This window comes from Tetrahymena thermophila, assembly GCF_000189635.1.
Source record: "Tetrahymena thermophila SB210 genomic scaffold scf_8254686, whole genome shotgun sequence".
Classification (NCBI taxonomy): domain Eukaryota; phylum Ciliophora; class Oligohymenophorea; order Hymenostomatida; family Tetrahymenidae; genus Tetrahymena; species Tetrahymena thermophila.
Genome location: NW_002476452.1, coordinates 472,911 through 495,318, shown reverse-complemented (window position 1 = coordinate 495,318; position 22,408 = coordinate 472,911). Strand labels below are relative to the sequence as shown.

Below are 22,408 nucleotides of genomic sequence, written 5' to 3'. Positions count from 1 at the left end.
GAAAATCTATCAATTTAAGGAAATATCATAAAAATATTTCATTTTTTACATGTTCTATTACTATTTTAGTAAATCAAAACACTAAAGACATTCTATCAAGTAAACAATTGTAAACATATTCTTAATACTAAAAATTATTAAATATGATATTAAGAAAATTAGAGCTATTTTTAAAAACACATTGACTAAAAATAATTTGTACAGTTTTATTTCAAAAACAATAAAATGAACTAAAACAGCTAAAATAAAGTAATGGATTTAATCTAATTTTTAAATTTCAAATGTTTATTTATATTAAAACGATTTAAAAATATTAACTTTACAAAATATTAAAATTTAATATTTTATAATTAATTATAAACACATTAATAAAATTTATAAATAATTAAATCTTTTTCTAAGAAATTCTTTGTTAGATTTTATTTAAATACTAACTACAAATGATTTATTTAGTCTTATTTTTTTAATTTTAAAATAAAATAATACAATTTTATTACTTTAATAAATTTCTAAGGATTAGCTCTGATTAAAGTTAAAAAAATAAATACTAATTTAGCAAAATTTATTAATGATAAAATGATAATTTTAACATATTCAAGAATTAAAAAATGATTTAATTTGAAAATGAGAAAAAATCTGAGCTATATTTTTTTTAAATACTGATTAAAAATAATTTTTGAAGATTTATTTGAAAAAAATAAAATAAAATAAAATAATTTAATATTTTTATGGATTTAGTTTTATTATGTTTAATTTCTAATAATTTTATTTAAATAGTATTAAAAAATTTATATATATATTTTATAATATTTATTAATAACAAATGACTTATCTTATATTATTGTATAAAATAAGGAATACTAGTAAAATAATTTAATTTAAAAGCATGGACAAAAAAATTTATCTATCTAATTTTGATTTTGAGTATTAAAAATTTATAAGTTAATTAAATTTTATTATAATTTTATTTCTAAACATTTAAAAATAATACCTAACTAACTAACAAAATTTGACACCTCTCATACAAATTAAAGATAATTTTATTCAAATTTATTGATTTGATAAATCAACTTAATTTATTTAGATTTATGAATTTTTTATAAATATTGTATTAAAATCATAATAGAAAAATGTAATTTAATTGAAGAAGTTGAGAGAGACTGCACATAAAAAATAGCATTTATATAAAATAAAAGAATTAACTATTAAATAAGAACATAGGCCAAAGATTATTTCTACTATAGTGATTGAAATTAATGGATGTTTTAGATTGAAATCCTGAAATGAATATCTAAAAAAGCAATAACTTTTCATCAGGATTTAGTAGAAAAGAAATTTTTACTTTGAATCAAAAATTAATTTGAAAGTTTTTCTAGAATAATACATTTCAAATAAACTTTGCAAATCTTATATTTAAAAAGAATAATTTATTATAAAAAATGGAGAATTTCTCTAAAAAAAGATTTAGTAATCAATAGAAGTAGAATATAGCAAATGAAACAGATGATTATTATTTATAGGACATTTAAAGTAACTTTTTTAGAGCAGTTTTCAGCATTCAGAATAAAAAAATATATTAAAATAAATATCTAAAAATTTATCAAAAATTGAATTTATGAAATAAAGAGAGACTTGAATCCAAATAGACAGGCGGTATAATGAAAGAGTCACTTGATAGATTTTATACAGATGATGTTCATGATTTAGAATAAAAACATAAACTTGCTACAAACAGAGTTAAATCTCTATTCTATCTTTATGTAAATGAATTAACTAATTTAAGGTTTGCTTTTTTTGAAAATAAACACAATTTTTGTAATAAATAAAAATATAGTTAAGTTTATTTGGAGCTGTTCTAAATACATCACTTATTTACTATCCATCTATTAAATTTGTAAAGAAAGTATTTAGATTAAACGGATTTTGGAATGTTCACTTTGTAATATAAAATAAACTTATTTTTAATTTAGATATTTACAAGTATAAATTAATTAATTAAAAGGCTGCTCTTCCCTTAATAATGACTTATAATGCTACCACTTTAGGCGTAGCTGTAGGTATATATCAATCAGTATAATAGTAAAGCTTTATTAATGAGTAAGTAAAAAGATCAACATATAAATTTTGGAATATTTGATGGAGCTGTCTTAAATATTTGATAGAAAATAGAATAAAAATGTTAGCAATTAAAAGAGATAAATTAATTTAGAAAAACTAAAAATTAACTATTTAAAATAAAATAAATTGATTAGTTTTATCCCAACTACATAAAAACCTTTACAAGTGACTAGTATAGATACTTTATAATTAACCAACTAACTAACTAATTAATTAATTGAAAGATGGAGTTATTTATTTGATTAAGTAAATACTTGTTGTTAAATTATCTCACATAATTAAAATTAAATTTAATTATGTAAAAATAATTATTATATAAAATCTATATAGAATTAGTACTTAAAATACAATCTAAATTACTTAATTTAAATGATTGTAATACTATTTCCTATTTTAAATTATTACATTTCTTATTTTTGTTAAATTGATTAGTTTTCACTATAATCTAATTTCCTTATTTTGTTTAGAACTATTCTCAAACTAATATCTAAGAAATGTTTCAATTTATTATAGATTGCCTCAGCTTTCTTGATATCTGATTTTTATAATGCTAAAATCCTTTATAAAAAAGTCATTTCTGGATATTCAATCTCCATTTTTTAATGTTACCCTGATTTTTATTATGAATCAATTTATATAAAGATTTTCTTCAATTTTTTTCTTTGTTTTTTTACATATCTTTGTAATAGAATTAATTAAATTTTAAAATTGCTTGATCAAAACTCAATTGTTTAACAATTGAAACAAATCAATCTTAAATAAAAAAATTCAAGAAACCAAGTATTATGTTTTTTTATACTTAATAAATCACAAATTTAAAGTCTAATTTTATTGATGATTACTATTAATATATTTTTAACCTAAATTATCATAAATTATTTTAAATTTCAGTGAAAAAAAATCAAGTTAAAATTAATATATTTATATATTAATCATTATAATATTATTAAAAAATACTAAAATGCCAAACATTTTATTGAGTTTATTGTTTTCTTTTGTGCATAAAAAAGTTAAATTTCTGATTTAAGATATAATAATTATTTAAAAATTATTTTAAAGTCTGTAAAATTAATTTAAAATAATAAAAATCTTTTTTAAAATTATATTTTTTATTAAAATTAATTAAAAGCTTTAAATAATCTTTAGATAAAAAAATAATATCCAAAATAGACTAAATAAATTTAGTGTTTAAGGTGGATAAAATCTAAGCAAAGTATTCCCTAAATAGCCAAAACTATCAAAGTTGGATTTATTTTTAAAATATGATTTTATTTAATTAGAAAAAAATTTTTTTTTACTTTAAAGGAAAAGCAACGAAAAAGAAATATTTCTGAAATCAGAAGATATAAAAATTATTAAAACATCTAAGTATTAACTTTGGAAGTCAAGTAATAATTTAATTAATAAATTGTTTTAAATTGTTTAGATTTTGCGATTCTTATTAAAGAAAGAAATGTACTAAAAATTAAAATTAGTCAAATTAAACGTTATATTTTTTTGATTAATTTATGAATATATAGAAACAACGCTGAATTGATTTCAGTATTCATATTTAACAAGGAATTTATATTAATTCTATTATTTTTTTTACTAATTTGATTTTATAATAACAAATAAAGATAATCTTTTATCTAAAACCTCAATTTACACTTTAAAATATAAAACTGAAATATTTTAATTATTTAAAAATTAAAATATTTTTTGTTGAATGGCTAAAAAGAAATTTTTCTCTTAAATAATTTGTTTAAAAAGAAATTTAATTATGAAATTTTACTTTATTTTAATCATCTTTTTTAACTAAAATTTAATTAAATAATTTTAATTAGCATTTTGCTACAAATTTTATTTAGTTTTAGAATTAAAAATCTACTTAATTCTATGTTTGAAAAAATATCATTTATCCAAATAAAACATAGATTTTTAAAACAAATAAGAATTTTTTATACTTTGACGAATAAATAAGTATAATATAAAATTTGAAGGATAATATTTATTAGTTAATTTAGATAAATGAATAAATAAATAGTTGTTTTGGTAAAGTTGTTACATTATCTAAAAGTTTTAATTCGATATATAAATATCAAACTAATAACAAAAATAAGAATCTAATTTTCTTTAATATAAATGATTAATTAATTAATTAAATGAAAAGAAATGGATATTAAAATTCTAAAAAAATTGGCAACATATAAAAAATAATTAATTATAAGTTTTCTTAATTAAAAAGGATTAGATTTTTAGTAAGTGAATGGATCCATCCATATAATTAGGATCATTTGAAATTAAGGGATGATGCTTATTAATGAAAGAAAATTAATAAGTAAATAAATGTTTTACTTAATAGGTAGGTGTATATTTTTCATAATTTTTTGTAAACCATATGATTAAAAAATTAATTAATTAGTTAATTGATAAAATTTAGAAACTGGATAATTCGTAAAAGAAATAAATAAATTGATTGTTTTAAGAATAGCGATAAATTGATTGCTGATAATAACCAGCAAGTAAAAAATAGACCGCAAAGATCACAATTTAAAAACTCAGTTTTTTGATATATAAAAAAGACTCTAAAAATATTTGAAAGCAGATCTTTAAATATTTAAAACAAGACAAGTTGAAAAAATAAATTTATTTTATAGCAAAAGCAGAAAAATTTCAAACAAGTTTAGGATAAAGAATTTCAATTGATCAATAAAATAAATTAATAAATAAAATGGAGAAATATATTCATTTAGACGTTATAGGTAAAGGTTCTTTTGGAGAAGTAGTAAAAGCACAAAATAAGGAAACAAAAGAAATAGTAGCAATAAAAACTATGAAGTAAAAGTTTGTAACATGGGAAGAGTGCATGAATCTGAGAGAATTGAAGTCTCTCCGAAAATTAGTGAATAAGAATATAGTCAAACTCAAAGAAGTATTGCGAGTTTAGAATTAATTGTCCTTTGTTTTTGAATATTGCGATACAGATATCTACAAACTTTATGAAAACTAGAAAAAGTTAGGACAGAGACTTCCGGAGACACAGCTACGTTCCATATTTTACTAATTAGCACAGTCTCTTTCTTATATGCATAAACATGGTTATTTTCATAGGGATTTAAAGCCTGAAAATATTCTATATAGCAATAAAGATGGGTATGTCAAGCTTACAGATTTTGGTTTAGCAAGAGAAATTAGATCTAGACCTCCTTACACTGATTACGTAGCAACAAGATGGTATCGTGCTCCTGAACTAATTTTGAGAGCAACAAATTACAATTCACCAGTCGATATCTTCGCTTTAGGCTGCATAATGGCAGAACTTTATATGTTTAAACCTCTTTTCAACGGTTCTTCAGAATTAGACTAACTTTAAAAAATGACATCTGTGCTAGGTACTCCGTCAAAGCTTGATTGGCCAGAAGGTGAATAATTTTAATAAAGAAATTGAATATTTATTTTAGAGAAAATTGAAATTTTGATTTTAAAAAGAGAAAAGACAATCAATCAATCAATGTTGCATAAAAGATAAAAGTCAAAAATTAATAGTTTTAATTAATTACCAATCAATCAAAATTGATAATAGTTAAACATAAATAATTAAGAACGAATTGAAAAGTCAAGTTTGATTGATTGATATTTTAGGAATAATAAACTGAATTATCTAAATATAATTCATTTATTTATCTAGAATAAATAAATATTTATCTTTTTCTTATTTTAGAAGGTATTTTTGCTAATATATTATAAAGACTTCTTTCGAGTCATTTAAGAAAATACCAAGATTTTCATTTGATCTTCTTCTATTCTTATTTAATCAATTATGAATATATTATTGTTTATAATCAAACACACAGAAGAATTTGATAACTTTATTCTAAAATAGATTAAAGTCAATTAATTTATTAATTGAAAATAGATAACTAAAAACTTAGTCTTTTACTCTCTTAACAAGATGATTAATTTACTTTTTATCTAAAATGCAACAGAAATAAAATTGATTTTTTTGTCAAATTAGCAGGATTTTTTAATTAGTTTAAATATAATTTTTTTCTATTTTTATGATAAATTATTTAGCTATAAAATAAAAAAATATAAAATTTTATCATTTTTTAATTTAATTTTAAAGAAAATTAAAATATTTAAATATAGGGTATAGACTAGCAGGTTTGAAAGGGATTACTTTTCCTTCATATCCAGCTATTCCTTTAAATTAAGTTATTACAGACTGCCCTTATGAAGCAGTGTAGTTGATTGCTGAGTGCTTAAAGTGGGATCCTTAAAAAAGGCCTACTGCTTCTAAAATTTTATAGCATCAATACTTTAAAGGTATAGAAAGTGTTTTACCCACAGGATATTTTAATGATTAAGAGGAAATTAAAGTAAATCAGCAGCAAACAATTCATTAAGGAAGTAGCAATCCTAATAACAATGATTTGAATGTCAGTTTTGGAAATGAAGATAGTAGTAAGTAAGTAAAACGAAACAGTTTTTCTATGCAAAATGGGTAGTAATAGGTGCTTGCAAATAAAGACAATTCTCCTAATAATACTAATAATAACTTAGGAGGACCTCCTCTAATAAAAAAATTAAGTAATTAATTCAGCTAATCCGATGCGTCTATTACAAATAGATTAAAAGGAGCTAATAATTTTCCTCATAGTGACTATAAATCTGCAAAAGCCCTAGAGTTAGATTCTATTGCAGAAATTTCAAACAACCCTTCTGACCCTTCTCAAGGTAAACCGCCTTTAAATCCCAATAAGATTTCCCGTTAGAACAACAGAAATTAAGTTCTAAAAAATCAGGAAAATACTACTCCTTCATTTAATGATAGAGCTAAAGGAAAGGAAAGTGGATTTAATTATAGTGAATTCAGCAATATTTTAGATAATAGATAATAAAATAATAACAGTGCTTCAAAATAATAAAGGGCTACATCTTTGTAATAGAACAATAATGATTTCTTTTTTGGAAATCATTAACAAAATTAAAATAACAATAACATCAGCAGCAGCAACAACAACAACACAAATAATTTTAATACTTCTTTAACATCTCCTAGTGGAAATGGAAATCAAACAATTATTAGCTCAACTAGTAATAATAACATATATAACTTTGCAAATATAAATATGAACGGAAGGAATTAGTCACCAAGTCCATATCCTTACTAAAATAACAATAAATAAAGTAATAACAATGAATTTGATTAAGATAAAAATGATATCTTAGGAACATATCTTCCCAGTTCTATCAACAGTGGAGGACCAAATCATTAAGCAAGAGGAAGTTATCATAATTATTCAAATACCCAACCTCACCCAAGATAGTAATAATAAATTTCTTCAGCAATAGAAAAGCGTAGCTCTAATAGTATTCCATACAATACAATTAATTATAACGGAAATTAAAGTAATGCTAATAATTCTGCTTCTATACATAACGCATTCAATGGTGGTATATATTAGTCCTCTATTGAAACAGGTTCAAGACCTACTAGGAATTTGAATTCAGCAGCTTATTTTGAAAATAAAACAAACACTTATAATAATTAAGAGTACAACTCTTAAAGTGTGAATGGAAGTTATAGGGATTATTAAAATAATAACACAAATAATGTGAGAAATTTTTATGGCAACTCTCCAAGTCATTTTAATGATAATTCAGGGTATATTCCTTCAGCTGCACTAGGTGGAAGCAATACTGGCAATAACTACTCAACCAATAACACCAATAACATATATTCATTCTCATCAGCAACTAACTCTAACAATGTAGCTGGAGGAGGATACTCTCTAAGCAATCCTGTTTATGGAGCTAAGAGTAATCAAACTTCAAGTACAACGACAAATGCAAATGCTTTGACTAATAAAAATATATATGACTTTAATCATGTCAGGCAACCTGTGCGTAACTTGGGTTTACCAGGCCCTAAATTTGATATTAAATTTTGAAAAACAAGCTAGAATTATAAATAGATTTTCTCAAAAAATATTAGTTTTCTCACAAATTATTAAATATATTTATAAGCAAAAGTAATTTTTAAATAAAACATAATAAATAAAAAATAAGATTAGCATAAAGATTCAATGATTAAATTTATGCATTAATATTAGATAGATATAATATAGATAAAGATGCACTTCTCATACTCTAAATCGAAAAAATAAATGAGTGATTGTTAGATAAACAGATAGATAGATAGATCGATATTTAGCTACTGATTATCACAAAAAGAAGTGTTGTGCTTCTAGTATAGTTATCAATTTAATTTTCTTTCAAATTATTATCGCTTCATTTATTGTATATAAAATTTCTAAATAATAATAAATAAAAAATAAAAAAATTAATAATATTCATTTTTATATCTACATCGCTGCTACAGTAATGTTTTTCCAATATATTTTATTTAACTTCATCTTAAAATTACCATTTCATTTTATCATTCATTATTTTTTCCTATTAATATTTATTTTTTTTAATACCAAAATCTTCAACTACATAATATCTTTCTTTTAATGTCTTGAAATTATCTAATACTAACCCAAATACAATAAAATATTTACTTAAGAATATTGATTACATACTATTAAAATATGACTCATGTTAGTATAAACAAATTACTCATATATAAAATAATCTAAATAAACCAAATAACAACAGTAGCATATTTCAATATAAACAAAATGCAATACTAATATTATTTTTTCTATCATAAATACTTGTTTATGAAAAATGAGAAATATTATCATAATTTTTTCTTATTATTAATATTATGTTTCTAATACCAAAATCTACAATTACATAATTAATTTTACAGTCTTGAAATTATCTAATACTAAAACTAATAAAATCAAATATTCACTTAAGAATATTGGTTACATATTATTGGAATATGACACAAATTTACACAAATCACTACGATATAAAATACAAAATATAAAATTATTTTAATGTAAATCAATCAAATAACAACAGGAGTATATTTCAATGTATAAAAAATGCAATACAAATATTATTTTTTCTATCATAAATACTTGCTTATGCAAAATGAGAGATATTATCATTAACATCTGAATAAAAATATAGTTTTTATAAAAATATATTTTTGACAATTAATTAAAATCAATTTAATTCCACTTAATTTAATTTAAATAAGTATTTGTTTCAAATTTGAAACTATCTTTTAATACAGATTTTAATAAATTATTAATAATATCTTTTAGGACTTTATTTAGTGTTTTTAATAATCAATCAAATCCTTTTATTTTAAAATTTGCGATTATTAAAAGAAAAAAATTTAATTAACTAATTAATTAGTTTGTATTTTTAAGTTAAGATTTTTAAAGCAAAGCTTTTTGTTAGTTAGTTAGTTAACAAGTTGATAGATTTGTCAAATGGATTAGGTATATAATTTTATGATTATTTAGCAAAATATTGTGAATTAAAGATAACATTCTTGTTATAAATTAGTCACTTTCGGGTATTTTAACAATAGTTATTGTAGAAGGAAAGGATATTCGGTTTAATACATTTTTAGGAAATCCCAATCCATATGTGTAAAATTGATAATTTTTTAGCAAAACAGGAAGATGAGAATTTTGTATTTTAATTTTTAGGATTTTGAAGATAGGCTCTGTTAAATTTTAAACTGAAATATGCGAAAAATAAGAAAAACCAATATGGAACTGCAGATTTGCAGTTGATTTATCGAAATTTCATTACAATGATGAGATTAGATTTGAATTATATGATTACAATCCTTATATTAGTGATACGATGATTTCCTTTTGGTCTGATTCTTTAAAAAATATAACATAAATTTAGAGAGCTGTTAGAGTTTTAGATTTGGCAGAACTTAATATTAAAAAGTAAATAAATGGTAAATTAAAAGTTAGTTTTGAATATTATAATGATGGGTAGAAATCATAAGAATAGTCATCTATTAAAGAAAACCAAGAAGTGATAAGCTCCTATAATGCGGAAGGAGTTCTTCGTATAAGCATTTTGAATGGAACAAGTAAGTTTTTAATAGTATTTATCTCTAATTTAAAATAATACAATTTTGCATGCTCATAGAACTTAAAAGATCAAAGGATACATAATTCGGATCAGTTTAAATTGAATCTATACAACAATAAACAAAGAAATTTAAGTAGGAAAATCCTACTTTGAACCAAAAATTCTTGATGAAGTGCTAACCTTTAAAAGATAAAAATATTGAAATAAAGTTTTCATTAAAAAACTATTTCAGCTCGAATGACATAGATGTAGACGTTGGCTCTATTATGTAGAATTTAGATTAATTATCTTTGGTAGCTAACAAACCTAAATGTGTGTAAAAAAATTTCACAGATAACAATATCCCTAGTAGTGCTGCTTTGATGTGTGAGTATACATTCTTAAAGAATTCATTTACTCGTGAGCCTAAGGGAATAGTAAGAATCAAGATAGAGAAAGTTAATAATATAAATTTAAAGAAAGCATTTTACACTTTCTAAAACAGTAATTAATTGTGTAAATTTTACATAGAAGGTCCTACCTTCTACTTGGACACTAACAGTGTACTTGATGAAATAAAATTTAACTTATATATCAACAAAGATTTACTTGAAGTTTAAATGAATAAAGAAGAATTTAGCTAACTTGAAGTAAATTTTTATTTATCAATAAATAATTTTAATTTTTTGGTTAAATATTAAAAATTGTATTTAAAAAAATAAAATTTAATTTCTATTATTAATTATTAGCCTGAATGTACTGTTTCTTTGGTTTTAGCAGAACTCAACTGGCTATAGAATAAAGATGATGAAGTAGAGAGAGAAGCAGTTACTACTCTTAATTTTATAACTAACAAAGTAGCTACTAAGGTTTCTTTGAGTCTTGTTCACAGAAATGAGCAGTAAAAATATTTCTAATGAAAGTAGTTTGTTTATTTAATTTATTTATTTATTCAACAAAAAAAGAACTTGGAGCAAGTTTTAAAAAGAGTATGATCCTCTGGTAGCTAGCTTTAAAAGATAGAAAACTATTGAACCTAATGAAAAGACTCCTCTCAATATTTAAAAACATGAATCAAATTAATAATAAAAATAGAGTTAGTTCTCAAATAAGTAGCCTAATTTGATTGCTTCATCAAAAGAAGGACCAAAGAAAAAAAGTGTTGTAAATGTAAAAGAAGACATTGATGGTGGAAATTTTACTAAATTATCTTAGAATACACTAAAACAAGATAATTAGCCAAAATAAGTTTATGAAGGCTTAAATTTATTTTGTGTTATTAAGGGTATATAAATAAACGGAATTAATTTGGAAGATCTTGGAAAAACAAACTTATTTTTAGAAGTTTCAATCCCAACTCTTAATTATAGATGCTTTACCTCAGTTTGTGATAATCCTTACAAATTTGAGTGGCAAACAAACATACCAATTAACTTTATAAACTACATAGACAAAGATGCGATACCTGCAACTGTGAAAATATATGAAGTAACATTAAGTTAACAAAATAATTATATTCAAATTTGATTTAATTAAAAAGCTCTACGTGAACCCTAATTAAGTTGATAACGAAGTTATACCTTCAAAATATAATGAAATAATGAGTTTTACTTTAAATCCTTTACATCTAGAAATACCTACTGTTTTAATTCAATAATATGGTCTTGCAAGAAATACAATTTCATCAATAGATATTAAATCTCCAGTTTTGAGCTAAAATTTCATGTTTTTATTTAAGAAAGTTCTCTCTCAAAAGAACAAATCCTTTGATTAATTTTAAAAAAGTTTAACCTAAAATGGAACTCTTAAAATAAAATACACCCAAAATAAATCATTGTTTATTGATTAGCCATTAGGTAAATAAATTTTTAATGCTTTTAAATAAATTAAATAAAAAAAATACATAGGAATTCTAAGCATTGACTGCATTTAAGGTGAGAATATTTAATATACTAACAGAGACATAATTAATAGCTTACTAGTCTTTGAAGTGAATAACTAGATTGCCAAAACCGATGAACATATTAACAACTTAAAAAATCCTAAATATTAAAAGAGCATCAAATTTTTCACTAACTCTATCTTAGATACTTTAAAAATTAAATTCTTTGATTTTAGCAACAATGCTAGTATTTTGATGTTTAAAATATTTTAGAGGATTGCCGATCTTCCTTTGGTCAATACAGATTTTCCAAACACTTGGAAAATTCCACTTTCAACTCTTAATTAAGAAATAGAAGGAAATTTCGTTTTCACTTTCAGCTATACTCCTATAAATTCTCATCCTTTCTACAAGGTATTAAATATTCTTTCATATATTTCAAAATAATAAATGAATCATTGAATTTAATGATTTTATTTAATAAATTAAAGCAAATACAAAATGGATCTGAATTAAATGAAAAATTATTTTGGGTTGAAAGGTATGAAAAAAGAGATGGCTCAGTAAAAGGCATTACTTAAGTTGTTATTTCCACATAATCTTTAGAAATAACAGGTGGACCTAAAGATACTCATGCCTAAATAACGTTAAAATCAAAGAATAGCACATACATTTCCTAAAAGATTCGCCTATCCAAAAATACAAAGTAAAAAAAAAAGCAATAAAAAATGATTGATTTTTAATATAAAATTAATTTAAAAAAACAATGAAAAATAAATGTTTGATTTTTAATGAAAAATTAATTTAATAAAAAAGCACTTATAACAATATTAAGGAAAACTTCAGGTTAAATTTAAATGCTTTTGATTTAGAAGAATAAAACATTGATGTTAGCTGTACTTTTATGTATTCTAAAGATGATAAAAATTTTACTGTTAACGGAATACTTAATGGACAGCTCGAATGGACGAGATATCCACTCAAGAAATATAAAACAAATTATATTTAAGTTGAATTGAAGAAAATAAATTTTAAAGGTGCTATTAATGATAGCTTAAACTAAATCACTTTAATTGTGGATGTAGTTGATTCTTTTAGCATTGAAAACTACGAAAATGTTTTACTTAATATCAGGCCTCTCAAAATAAAAAATATTAATTAAACTAATCCATTAAATGATTTATTCTTAAAAACTTCATGCCAGTACGTTTTAAAGTTATTTATAAACAAGAAGGATTAAGTAAACTAATTTTTTTATGCCATGCCAGGTACTATTGAATCTACAACTGATGTCAAAAGTGTTACGTTCTTACCATCTTCTCTTACATATTACTCAACTCCATTTAGAGTCCAATCTTTATAAAGCATTATTGTTTAAGAATCCAAGGAGTATACATTTCTAATTTACAAATCCGTTTTTTATTTTGTAAAAAAGTATAATAGACAGACAGATGAGTTTTGGTGATAGAATTTGTAGCTTTTTTACTACTAATTTGAATGTCCAAATTAATATAGAATTGGTATAAATAACTGATATGACTGTTAAACATCCTTTAAATATTGATTATATGTAGCTCGATTAATGTTCTATGCCTATCCTCAAGGGATAAATATGTTTTTCAGACATTTTGAATTTCTTAAATGAAAAAGATTAAACTTAAAATTTTGCTATTAAAATGTTGAAATAAATTCATCCAAATTTAATTAGTGCTGGTGAAGCAAACACAAGTAGACTTGGAAGTAATTTTTAAATTCTTGTTAGTTACATTTACTAAATAAGTTTTAATTTTCTTAAGTTAAATAGGAAGAAATAGTATTTGTTTTTTCTGCTGACTTTAATTTATGCCCTAAAAGATTGTAATCACAATTAAATTTGAAGATGGAAGGAGAAAACGAATAACAAAACAAGCAATAATAAAGCAATGAAGAAATTAAAATGGTAAAAGAAATGAAAGATGGTTTAATTTAAATCTAAGTAGAGGGGCTTCATGGAATAAATAATAGTAGCAATCAAAGCACAATTAGCTCGGAAACTGAAGCTACAATTTACAGCAATTAAATTATATTTAAATAGCTAGATTAAGAAGGTTTGTCCAAACTGACTTTCAAGAAAAAGCAATAGCAATATTCCATTTCACAAGATGAGACTTCTGAATATTTCAGAAATGATGAAGCCCCATTTAACTAGCTAGCTTAACTTATTTTCCATCCTGAACAAAATAATGTGTCAATATCATTAATCAAGAACCTAATTGAATTTATTTCATTAGATAAATCTAAAAGGGTATGTATTTAGTTAGATACATTAAGATTTCTATTTAAAATATAATTTAAAAAAAATAGTATCTCAGAAGAAAGCAACTATAGTCGTTTTCAATAAACCTAGATTCACTTAATTGGTTCACGAATTAAACAATAAGCATGAGTATTCTTTTATAGAATGATTTGCTCTATAGAAGTGCAGTTTTAAATTTGAATCTTTCATTCATTCAAAATAGGTTTACTTCTAATTTTGACTGCACAATAATTTTAAAATCATTTGAAATTATGGATATAAAAGAAAAGGACTTCTAAAAATCGCTTAGCTTCAATTTTTATGTAATTAAATATTTTTTAAAAGGCTTTGGCAACATTTAATATTTATAATTAGATTCAAGGATTTGATACTGAAGAAGATAGCTTTTAATAGATAATAAGTCACTCCAATAATAGTTATCCTATAATAAAAGAGTTTTCTAAATTTAAGCAAAGCTACCAAAGCTCTAAGATTTTGCCTGCTACAGAATTCAAATAAACTGATACTGGTTATATTTATACACAGTCTCTTAATCTTAAGTGTTAAAGTATATTCGATACTCTTACCATTGATTTTTGTGATACTTCTAAGACAGATACAGGTTTGATTTCTAAGTGTAAATTACCTCTCTACAATATAAAATTCCCTTAAGTGTCTCAAGAAGAAGAAAAGAAATAAGAAGAAGAAGAATAATAAAATATTAGCTAAGAAGAAGATATTTAGGATGATGACAATTAAAATAATAATACAAATTCACAATAAAAAATGTTAAGGAATAACTTTTTAGAAAGGAAAATAAAAACTATTGTAGAACATGGTTTGAAAAAGTTTAATGAAGAATAAATTTAAAAGAACATTGAAGTTGAATTCTTTTTAGTTATGTTTAATAGTGTCAATATAATTAAACGTATCCCTTGTAAAGTTGTTTTAGAATTCTTCAAAGGAGAAGTAAATAACCAACCACAAAGTACAATTTCTTTAGCTAATATAGCAAAAATAAAAGGGAAGTTAACTAATGTAAGAGAAAAGCTTTACAAAATATATTATTATGACTCTAAAATGAATGCGTAATAGCTTTTAAACCTATTTATTTTTGACATTAAAATAATTTATTTTGAACATTTTTTTATTTTTTAAACTTATTTTGTAAATAAATTTTTCAAATTTACTATTGAATAGATATGAGTTTAACTAATAGTTCAGAAAAAAATTCAAAGGAATGAGCTTACTTTATTTAAGAGAGCGTTTTTCTGGTATGAATAAATAGTATAATAATCCAGACTTTAAAAAAGAGCTTACTCAATATTCTAAAGATGGTGAGTATTTATGGCATATTACTATTCCTTAGGGCACTACCCTCTAAATAAAAGGATCAATAAAAATGAAATACTCTTTTAATATAAGCTTAATTATTCAGTAGAATGTTAAAAATTCGACTCCACTTAAATTATTTGCATAATTTAAGAGAGATGCCTATTCTTTCAAGGAAGAAAGAGGTGACGATGGTGATGAAATAGAGTAATTTGAATAAATAAATATAAAATTTTTACCAAATTATTATTTATAGGATGACTGAAATAACTTTAAATCAGGAGATCGACTTTTACATTCCTGGAGAAGTTATGAAAAATTCTTCATAAATTATGCTTGGCTTTAAGTATATGGATAAAGAAGGGAATATAAAACTTGAAGAAGGTGAAATTCCTAAACATTCTATTTAGTAAACTATTCAGTCTATAAATAGCCCTGAGGATCTCTTTTAAACCCAGTAGCTTCTCATATTTATAAGACCCTCGAATTTCAGAGTTATCACTCTTTTAAGAGTAATCACTTCTCCATTTTATAAACAAAATGTAGGAGAAATATCTGTCTAAATTCATAGAATAATAAGAGTAGAATAAAATGAAATGCTGGATACTCGTGGTCTTAATTCAGTTATTCGTTATAAGGATAAAGTAAAATTTTACTTTAATTAATCAAAAAATAACTTATTTATTATTGATAAAAAATCAATTTTAATGTATTTTTATTAAATCAATAAAGAAAATAATTGCTAAAAATTACTTTTCTGACAAAATCTCAGTATTTGCTTTGTCTAACATGAAACTTAAAGTTAAAGTGAATGGGTAATTAATACTTTTTATAAAAACCCTTTTTAAAATTATGTATTTTTATTTCTTCATAGGTAAAAAGAATTCACTAATTTTATCGATTCAGATGGAAGCATACTTTAAAATGAATTCAAGACTCATAAGTTTTTGACTTCTCATCCTAGTGATAAAATTGAATTAAAATTGGTGATGACAGGATAGTCAAAAGAACAGCTGAATAAAATAATGAGAAATATAAGTTAGGAATAATCAGAAGAGATAGAAGAAGCTAAAGATATTGGTGAGGATGAAGAAGTTAAATAAGAAAATAATGATGATTTCTTAAGAGAAGACAGATCCATTAACTTATGTAAAGGAAGCTTCTAAATTGTTGATGTTGTATATTCAAAACCATAAGGAGAAGAATTCTTCTTTATTTAGCCATTAAGAGAATTGATATATCATAACAATGATGTTATGAAGCAATTTTATAACATACTTAATAGAAAAGATATATATGTATTGGGCAGCTTCAAATTCTAACCTATTCATTGGGCAAAAGTTTTTATGAAAATTGATGGTAATTTATTTACTATTATCGTTTTTCAATAAAAATTTAAATGAGTTTATTAAATTAAAAAATGAAAATAGGAATAAAAAATATATAATTAAACCCAGAGCATCACTTGATTTAATAAATTATTAAAAAAATTGATGAAGATAATGAAAGATATAAGGATGATTTAATATATTTTGGTGTAAAGCTTAAGACAATGGTATATTACAATGATTATTCTACAGATGTTATAAATGAGCACTCAACAAGCCTTTTAGAGATTACTCTTGAAAATTTTATTGAATCACAATTAAATTCAAAGGCAATAAGCTTCTAATTTGATACACCTGAAAATTTCAGTGTTGTTTATAGACAAGTAAATAAATAAAAGAAAAAATATTTCCATAAAATTAAACCTTTTTAATTATATTTTAGTAAGATGATATTGAAAATATAGCTATTGAAGTCATGCTGGTCATGATGTTTGAAGGAAAAGAATATGAGCTCTGCTAAAGATTGTATCCTGTGAAAAAAATGTGTGAATAGAAATATCTTAATAATGTGATGAGTTTGAATCTTGAATTGAATGAGTAGTGCAACACATCAGTTTCAAGCAATGACATAATTAAATTGAAGAATGCCAAATAGATACCAATTGTAATTTCAAGAAGTAAAAATATTTGTTTTAAATAGATAATTCTCAAGTTTGCATTTATATTAAAAAGTTTAAGCTAGACAGGAAATAAAGATAAAGAGAAACTAAAATGAATTTGATAAATTAGTTGTTGAGAAAAAAGAAAAGAAAAATGTTGAAAATGAGAAATTAAATTTCAGAAAAACAACTCTACTAGACATGATTCAAAATCTTCTTTCTTCTTCATAAAGAAAAGTTACTTTACAAATAATAAAGGAAATTTAAGAGCTAATTTTATATGTAGATTACTCTGAGTATAAATGTAATTAAATTCTAATTGATTTTTAAGTTAATGTTAATTTTCTTAAAACTTTAAATATAAAAAAGAGCATGTCAAAACAACTGTAATAACTTTGATGAATTTTATAAGAGTTTATTATGACGACTATGAGATAGTGCAATAGTGTCTGGCTAATATGAGTAATTTAGCAGCCTAGGATATCAATCAGTTCATAGATATATTTAAAGCAAATAATGGGTTAGCTATTTGCCAAGATTTAGCAGAAATGTTAAGCAAAATAAAGCTACTCCATATTAATTAAATAGATGAAAATTAAGAGGAAAAAAAGAATAAAGTTTAGTCAAAAGAAAAAAAATCAACACTTATCATCGATTACAGATCAAAAAAATTGGATATATCATCATCAATGACCATTACAACTGAGTAATTAAAATAGGAATCTTATAAGCAAGAAGATTTGTTAAATATCATTCTGAACAATCGTCTTAGGTATGTAGAAACTCAAAAAGATGAGAATGGGCTTTTTCAACAAAACAGCAAAGTATATATTACATTTTTTAATTAAAATAAAATTAATATAAAAACTATTTTAAAATATAATTTTATTGAAGTTAAATTTTTTCTTTCTATTAAATACTTTTGGGATTAAATATTTTTAATTAAATAAGCTTTTAATAAATAATAATTAATTATTTTTAACTTTTTCTTAAATTTATTTTAAAATTTAAGTAATATTAATTTATAGCTCAAATATTTTAATATTCTTTTAGTTTAACTATGTTTAATTACCCACACAATAATGAATTTTTAATGAATATTTTTGATTGGTAAAAATAAACCTTTTAAAAATAAGTTTGTTTGATTAAAATATCTAAAAAATGAAAAATAAAAATAATTAAAAATGAATTATTTAATTTTTTAAAATTATTTAAAAGTATGTTAGAAATTAAAGTGATTTTGAACTTCTTGAATACTCTTAGAAAGATGATTTTCTCAGAAGCAAAGGAATTCAAACGCTATAACTTCTAAAGTTGCTCGATTTCTATATGGAAAGATCAGTTTAAAATGTGATTGAATGCAATTAGTTGATAAAAATTATTGATGAGTTGTTAATTGAAAGTTTAGGTAAAGTCAAGAATTTAGTAAAACTCTACTCTATGATATCAACAAAAGTAAAAAAATTTTTAAAGATTTAGTTGATTTTAAAATATTAAATTTTTTTAATTAGGTTTTAAGCATGACAATTGATGAAGAAAGTGAAAAAATTTTAGGGTTAGATATTTTTGCAAATTTCTTAATTACTTTATGCAGCTCTGCTTCAAATATGAACTCTGAGGATACTCTACTTGCTCTAAAGACTGTCTGCAAATTATTCAGATATATTGGCTACAAAAAAGACTTTGGCTATATTTCAAAAACTTACAATCAGTATTTTAGTTTTGTGTTCTCTTTAATAGGCACTAAGAAAATAACAAGATATGTTTTGAGTGAAATAATTGATCAGTTAGTGCAAGATATTACTGTCATTTCTTAAGATCCTCAAAATATAATTAAGAAAAAATTTTCTGTAAATTGATTGAATTAAATTAATTAGTAGAAATATTTTAATTTTATTTAAAATGAAAGTAATTGGTTGACGAAAAAAATTTATTGAGGTAGTTAGAAAAAGTACTTGATGAAGAACTATTGGACTCTTATGTCCTTGCTGAAGATGAGAAAGAAATATTTAATGAAGATATAATTATAGAAAACTGTTTTAAATTTTTGACAATGCTGGCAAGAGAGTTTGAATATCCAGCAGTAAATTTAATTTTACAATTTTAAAAATACATTTTTATTTGAAATTAGGATGAATTTTTAGGCATAGAGTCAATTCTTAAGCAGAGGTAAAAAACTGTCAAAAAACCAAAAAGAAAAGCAACTATTGAAAACTTTTTAAGTTTCCTATTTAACAAAGCTCAAGGATTAGATAACTTGAATAAGTACGATATAAATAAAAGAAAAAAAGAGCTACTAGAAAAGAAGAAGTAAGATTTCCTTAGCGATCCTGTAAAGTTAAAAAATGAATTAGCCACAAAATATTTAATATCTAGATTAGATTGGAAATGAATTATAAAATTTTTCTGTTTAATTAAAAATTTACTTGATCAAAATAAAGAATTCTTTATTAATTAATTAAAATTAATTTAGGAATTTATAAAAATAATAAAGTAAAATAAATTATTTCAAAATTTTACCTGTTTTTATATTTTAAACTAAAAATCACTTTTTATCAAAAACTTAAAAATAAATTCCATAAAATTAAAATAAATTGGAATAAAAATAGTTTTTAAAATAACTTTTATCTTATTAAAGGTTCTTAAAAATAAGTCAACGTAACAAATAAATAAGTTTTATTTTAAAACTTTTAAAAAGTCTTCATTAATTAATCTGTTTGTTAAAATAAAGTTATTTTAACAATTTTAAAAATGCTTGAAAAATATTTGGAAGATTAAAATTATATTCATTATAAAAATGTTAATAAAAGACTTAAACAAAATAAAATATTCTGGTTTTTCAAACAGAATTATGAATCTAGAAAAAATAGAGATGAAAAGAAACAAAATTTATTGTAAAAAATAAAAAATCATAATAAATAATGTAAAATATTTTACATTCAAAGAAATCAAGTAGAATTTATAAATAAAATATGTTTTTTATACATGCCAAGCCTTTTCAGGTATTTATATATTTATTTTAATTACAAAATTATTATTCATTTTGATAGTTAAATTTTAGTAACCTTTTTAAAAGTTATTAGTGCATCAATTTATATAATTAAATCTATCAATCTCTCTATCTATTGATAGATTTATTTTTAAGAAAATACTTTTTTATAATTTGATATTGTAATAATATTTTTTATTTTTTTGTTCTAATTTTATATATTTTTTCAATCACATAAACAAGTGCCAGTTTTTTTACCACTTCCACCTTTATTTTTTTTCCGAGAGCTATGCTAAATTATTTCATGATCTGCATCCATTAGGCCTTAATTGTAGCTGGATGCATATTCAGTTTTATCATTCTTTTGTTGATTGTAATTCTGACTAGTATTATGTTTGTCTATGTTATTTGAGTCAGAAGTACTTTAGAAAACATTATTATTGGATACTGTGTTGTAATGATTTATTCCGTTTCTATGATCATTATTATCTAAAAAGATGATAGCTTCGCACATATTCTCAGGATCATTACGTTTAGCTCTTTCATAGTTAGGAAGTCTTAGGAATGACTCTTGATTTTGTAAGTCTTTCTTTTGTTGATACAATTGATTGAGCTAGTCATATCTTGATTTGTAGGCATCTTGCTGGAGCTTAATATCTCCAACAATAATCTTTTACTTAGTTTAATAATCATTGAGCTCATCTTATCTGCGCTATCTATCAACTTTTTTGACCTCTAATTGATTTTCATGTTCTCTTAATTTTTTTTCTTGTGTTTCTTTGCTTCTTTAAATCTATGCAAGCTTAGATTTCAATATTTCTAACTCAATTTATCTTTTTTCTTCCTCAATCTTTGACTGATCTTTTAGGTTCTTGCATTTAGATTCTAATTTTTTGTTTTCTTCATTACCCTTGGTTATGTTTGTAGATAAGTTTTTAATGAAGTTTTTCATTGCAGCTAACAGCTTTTTCTTACGTTTTTCTCCTTTCACATTTTTCATTTTAAGAAAACAAATATCGCAAACTCTATTATCATTTACCCTCTTTTATGAGCATATCTTGCATACTGAATGAGAACACAGCCTGCAATGGTGTTATCTATCATTCATTTTACCAAATAAAATTTTGCACACCCAGCAATTTTTTTCAAATTTAAAATCCTTTTCTGACAAAAAAGTAATTTTATCGCTATCAACTTTAATATTATCCATGATCATTGATTAATCTTATGACTAATTTTATTGAATTATCGTTTTACTTCTTTTAGGTTCATGAGGATTTATTGCTGTTTACTAATTTTCATATTCGCCATTTTCGTCTCCACTTTCATTCATAAAAGCAGATTGTAATTATTTCATTTAACCTTCATTCAAAGAGTTAGAAGGCTTAGTTTTTCTAACTAACTTTTAATCTTAAAATGACATTGCAATAAGCTAAATCTATAAGCTTAAAATATAAAAGATTTAGGTAAATAGTTTAATAAATGAATCTTGTTTCTGATTGATTTAATTATTTTTTCAATTAAAATAATTTCTTAAAGTATATTGTTGGTATTCTCTTATGCTTAAAATTTTATAAATGCTTTACTAAAGTAAACAAATGTTTTATCTTGCTATTGAATTTAATAATTGCTAACTAATTAATTTATTTATTCAATAATAAATATTCTTTTAACACTGTGTTTACACCTAAATCAATAATCACTCATAATTGTACAATATAATTTCCTGATAAGGTCTGCTATTTCAATTATTCTTTTCTACCTACCAGCCAGTCATCCCACTATAATTATTTATAATAGCTAACATTGCTCTCTTACAAATAAAATTTTATTTTATATTTA

General features: G+C 22.6%; 4 protein-coding genes across 4 annotated transcripts; 3 read left to right on the top strand and 1 right to left on the bottom strand. All coding sequences in view use genetic code 6, as the record gives it.

Moving 5' to 3' along the window:
- Window positions 1–1,439: 1,439 nt before the first annotated feature.
- On the top strand, window positions 1,440–2,137 carry TTHERM_000450997 (transmembrane protein, putative; the record flags this gene model as incomplete). Its single annotated transcript, XM_012796945.1, has 4 exons — window positions 1,440–1,530; window positions 1,627–1,760; window positions 1,835–1,939; window positions 2,003–2,137. The coding sequence occupies 4 exons, from the start codon at window positions 1,440–1,442 to the stop codon at window positions 2,135–2,137; spliced, it is 465 nt and encodes a 154-aa protein (XP_012652399.1).
- A 2,694-nt stretch (window positions 2,138–4,831) lies between these two features.
- On the top strand, window positions 4,832–8,054 carry TTHERM_00450990 (cyclin-dependent kinase-like Serine/Threonine kinase family protein; the record flags this gene model as incomplete). Its single annotated transcript, XM_001013395.1, has 2 exons — window positions 4,832–5,522; window positions 6,250–8,054. The coding sequence occupies 2 exons, from the start codon at window positions 4,832–4,834 to the stop codon at window positions 8,052–8,054; spliced, it is 2,496 nt and encodes an 831-aa protein (XP_001013395.1).
- A 1,443-nt stretch (window positions 8,055–9,497) lies between these two features.
- On the top strand, window positions 9,498–19,969 carry TTHERM_00450980 (C2 domain protein; the record flags this gene model as incomplete). The annotated part of the gene is made up of 26 exons (XM_001013394.2): window positions 9,498–9,506; window positions 9,574–9,659; window positions 9,720–10,120; window positions 10,180–10,751; window positions 10,851–11,002; window positions 11,067–11,589; window positions 11,642–11,957; window positions 12,009–12,397; window positions 12,475–12,689; window positions 12,800–13,372; window positions 13,419–13,723; window positions 13,780–14,267; window positions 14,327–14,581; window positions 14,634–15,346; window positions 15,459–15,797; window positions 15,847–16,234; window positions 16,323–16,405; window positions 16,465–16,949; window positions 17,021–17,301; window positions 17,361–17,595; window positions 17,651–17,881; window positions 17,947–18,401; window positions 18,796–19,032; window positions 19,089–19,427; window positions 19,487–19,660; window positions 19,709–19,969. The coding sequence occupies 26 exons, from the start codon at window positions 9,498–9,500 to the stop codon at window positions 19,967–19,969; spliced, it is 8,505 nt and encodes a 2,834-aa protein (XP_001013394.2).
- Window positions 19,970–20,792: 823 nt separating this feature from the next.
- TTHERM_00450970 (hypothetical protein) lies at window positions 20,793–21,989 on the bottom strand (the record flags this gene model as incomplete). Its single annotated transcript, XM_001013393.3, has 1 exon — window positions 20,793–21,989. The coding sequence occupies one exon, from the start codon at window positions 21,987–21,989 to the stop codon at window positions 20,793–20,795; it is 1,197 nt and encodes a 398-aa protein (XP_001013393.1).
- Window positions 21,990–22,408: the final 419 nt, after the last annotated feature.